The sequence below is a fragment of the Chlorella variabilis genome (genome assembly GCF_000147415.1).
Source record: "Chlorella variabilis unplaced genomic scaffold CHLNCscaffold_34, whole genome shotgun sequence".
Lineage (NCBI taxonomy): Eukaryota > Viridiplantae > Chlorophyta > Trebouxiophyceae > Chlorellales > Chlorellaceae > Chlorella > Chlorella variabilis.
Genome location: NW_005435054.1, coordinates 353,914 through 356,777, shown reverse-complemented (window position 1 = coordinate 356,777; position 2,864 = coordinate 353,914). Strand labels below are relative to the sequence as shown.

At 64.7% G+C, this 2,864-nt stretch overlaps 1 protein-coding gene across 1 annotated transcript; it reads right to left on the bottom strand.

Moving 5' to 3' along the window:
- Nucleotides 1-688: 688 nt before the first annotated feature.
- Nucleotides 689-1,080, bottom strand: CHLNCDRAFT_28370 (hypothetical protein; the record flags this gene model as incomplete). Its single annotated transcript, XM_005843131.1, has 2 exons — nt 689-825; nt 945-1,080. Coding segments are annotated over 2 exons (273 nt in total), but the record flags the coding sequence as incomplete, so codon positions are not given.
- Between the last annotated feature and the right edge of the window lie 1,784 nt (nt 1,081-2,864).

Sequence of the window (2,864 nt, the reverse complement as noted above, 5' to 3'; positions counted from 1 at the left end):
CGGGCAGAAAAACAGGCAGATCTGTCTAGGCACCAGGAGTTACCCTGTGTTACAGTCACCCCGCTATGATAGGCCGCGTGAGCAGACCTTGGGCAGGGGGCACACGTGATCAAGGGGCATCAAGAGAGGGGGTGGACCATGGAGCACCCTCTCCATGGCTCCGACCACCCTCCCCCCAGCTGAGCGTCCCAGGGTCACCCCACCCTGGCCCCGCTCCCCGTCCTGCCGGACACGCAACCCCCACAACGTGGTGGGGGACGTGGGGATCCTTAGCAGCTTAGGCCTGCCAGGCCGACGGGTGCCGATGCTGGTGCGGGCTCCCGGCGGCAGGCAGCGCCGCCGCCGGGCACTCAAATGGCATGGGGCACATGGGCCCCCATGCCCGCACATCTCCCAGGCACATGAAAATACCAGAAGGCTGCACATGTAAGGGTGCATGCATTGCAGGCAGGAGTGCAAAGTGGCCTGCCGCGGCGGTCGGCTGTGCCATTACTCAGTCAGCCGCCGCTACCGTGCCGGGCTTGGCGTTCCCATGCCAACATGCCGGCGTGCCATCGCGCAAGGGGCCAGTGAGTGTGTGAGGCGGAGGTGGGGGTGGTGGGGCTGCCGACGACAAAGCACCAGGTGGGTTTTGGGGGTTGTTTGCAGCCAAACAACGAAGCAGTTGGGCAGGTGGGCGGCCTCAGCGTCATTCCCCACCCACCTGATAGCTGGTGCCGATCTCTGAATGATCTCTGGCAAAGGGGTAGAAGGCACCAAGCTCGATCCACCGCCCGCAGAGCTCCTCGGTTGTGTTTGAGGAGAAGCCACAGATGTCGGCGCCGACTGCGCTTGCAACACGAGAAGAGGGAGAGGTCAGAAAGCGCGTGAGCGCAAGTCCCCAGCCTATGCGCAGCCCCCATTTGCTCTCTTCCAGCAGCTTCAACCACATGGCCCCAACCCACCCATGGGGATGCCAACCATGCCAGCGGCAGCGAGGCCAGGAATGGACCACTGTAGGTCGGACCAGGAGGCGTTGTTGTCGCCCGTCCATTTTGCCGCGTAGGCACCGCTGCCCGGGAAGGTGGACCTGCGCAGCAGTCGGGCAGAAAAACAGGCAGATCTGTCTAGGCACCAGGAGTTACCCTGTGTTACAGTCACCCCGCTATGATAGGCCGCGTGAGCAGACCTTGGGCAGGGGGCACACGTGATCAAGGGGCATCAAGAGAGGGGGTGGACCAGGGAGCACCCTCTCCATGGCTCCGACCACCCTCCCCCCAGCTGAGCGTCCCAGGGTCACCCCACCCTGGCCCCGCTCCCCGTCCTGCCGGACACGCAACCCCCACAACGTGGTGGGGGACGTGGGGATCCTTAGCAGCTTAGGCCTGCCAGGCCGACGGGTGCCGATGCTGGTGCGGGCTCCCGGCGGCAGGCAGCGCCGCCGCCGGGCACTCAAATGGCATGGGGCACATGGGCCCCCATGCCCGCACATCTCCCAGGCACATGAAAATACCAGAAGGCTGCACATGTAAGGGTGCATGCATTGCAGGCAGGAGTGCAAAGTGGCCTGCCGCGGCGGTCGGCTGTGCCATTACTCAGTCAGCCGCCGCTACCGTGCCGGGCTTGGCGTTCCCATGCCAACATGCCGGCGTGCCATCGCGCAAGGGGCCAGTGAGTGTGTGAGGCGGAGGTGGGGGTGGTGGGGCTGCCGACGACAAAGCACCAGGTGGGTTTTGGGGGTTGTTTGCAGCCAAACAACGAAGCAGTTGGGCAGGTGGGCGGCCTCAGCGTCATTCCCCACCCACCTGATAGCTGGTGCCGATCTCTGAATGATCTCTGGCAAAGGGGTAGAAGGCACCAAGCTCGATCCACCGCCCGCAGAGCTCCTCGGTTGTGTTTGAGGAGAAGCCACAGATGTCGGCGCCGACTGCGCTTGCAACACGAGAAGAGGGAGCGGTCAGAAAGCGCGTGAGCGCAAGTCCCCAGCCTATGCGCAGCCCCCATTTGCTCTCTTCCAGCAGCTTCAACCACATGGCCCCAACCCACCCATGGGGATGCCAACCATGCCAGCGGCAGCGAGGCCAGGAATGGACCACTGTAGGTCGGACCAGGAGGCGTTGTTGTCGCCCGTCCATTTTGCCGCGTAGGCACCGCTGCCCGGGAAGGTGGACCTGCGCAGCAGTCGGGCAGAAAAACAGGCAGATCTGTCTAGGCACCAGGAGTTACCCTGTGTTACAGTCACCCCGCTATGATAGGCCGCGTGAGCAGACCTTGGGCAGGGGGCACACGTGATCAAGGGGCATCAAGAGAGGGGGTGGACCAGGGAGCACCCTCTCCATGGCTCCGACCACCCTCCCCCCAGCTGAGCGTCCCAGGGTCACCCCACCCTGGCCCCGCTCCCCGTCCTGCCGGACACGCAACCCCCACAACGTGGTGGGGGACGTGGGGATCCTTAGCAGCTTAGGCCTGCCAGGCCGACGGGTGCCGATGCTGGTGCGGGCTCCCGGCGGCAGGCAGCGCCGCCGCCGGGCACTCAAATGGCATGGGGCACATGGGCCCCCATGCCCGCACATCTCCCAGGCACATGAAAATACCAGAAGGCTGCACATGTAAGGGTGCATGCATTGCAGGCAGGAGTGCAAAGTGGCCTGCCGCGGCGGTCGGCTGTGCCATTACTCAGTCAGCCGCCGCTACCGTGCCGGGCTTGGCGTTCCCATGCCAACATGCCGGCGTGCCATCGCGCAAGGGGCCAGTGAGTGTGTGAGGCGGAGGTGGGGGTGGTGGGGCTGCCGACGACAATGCACCAGGTGGGTTTTGGGGGTTGTTGGCAGCCAAACAACGAAGCAGTTGGGCAGGTGGGCGGCCTCAGCGTCATCCCCACCCAC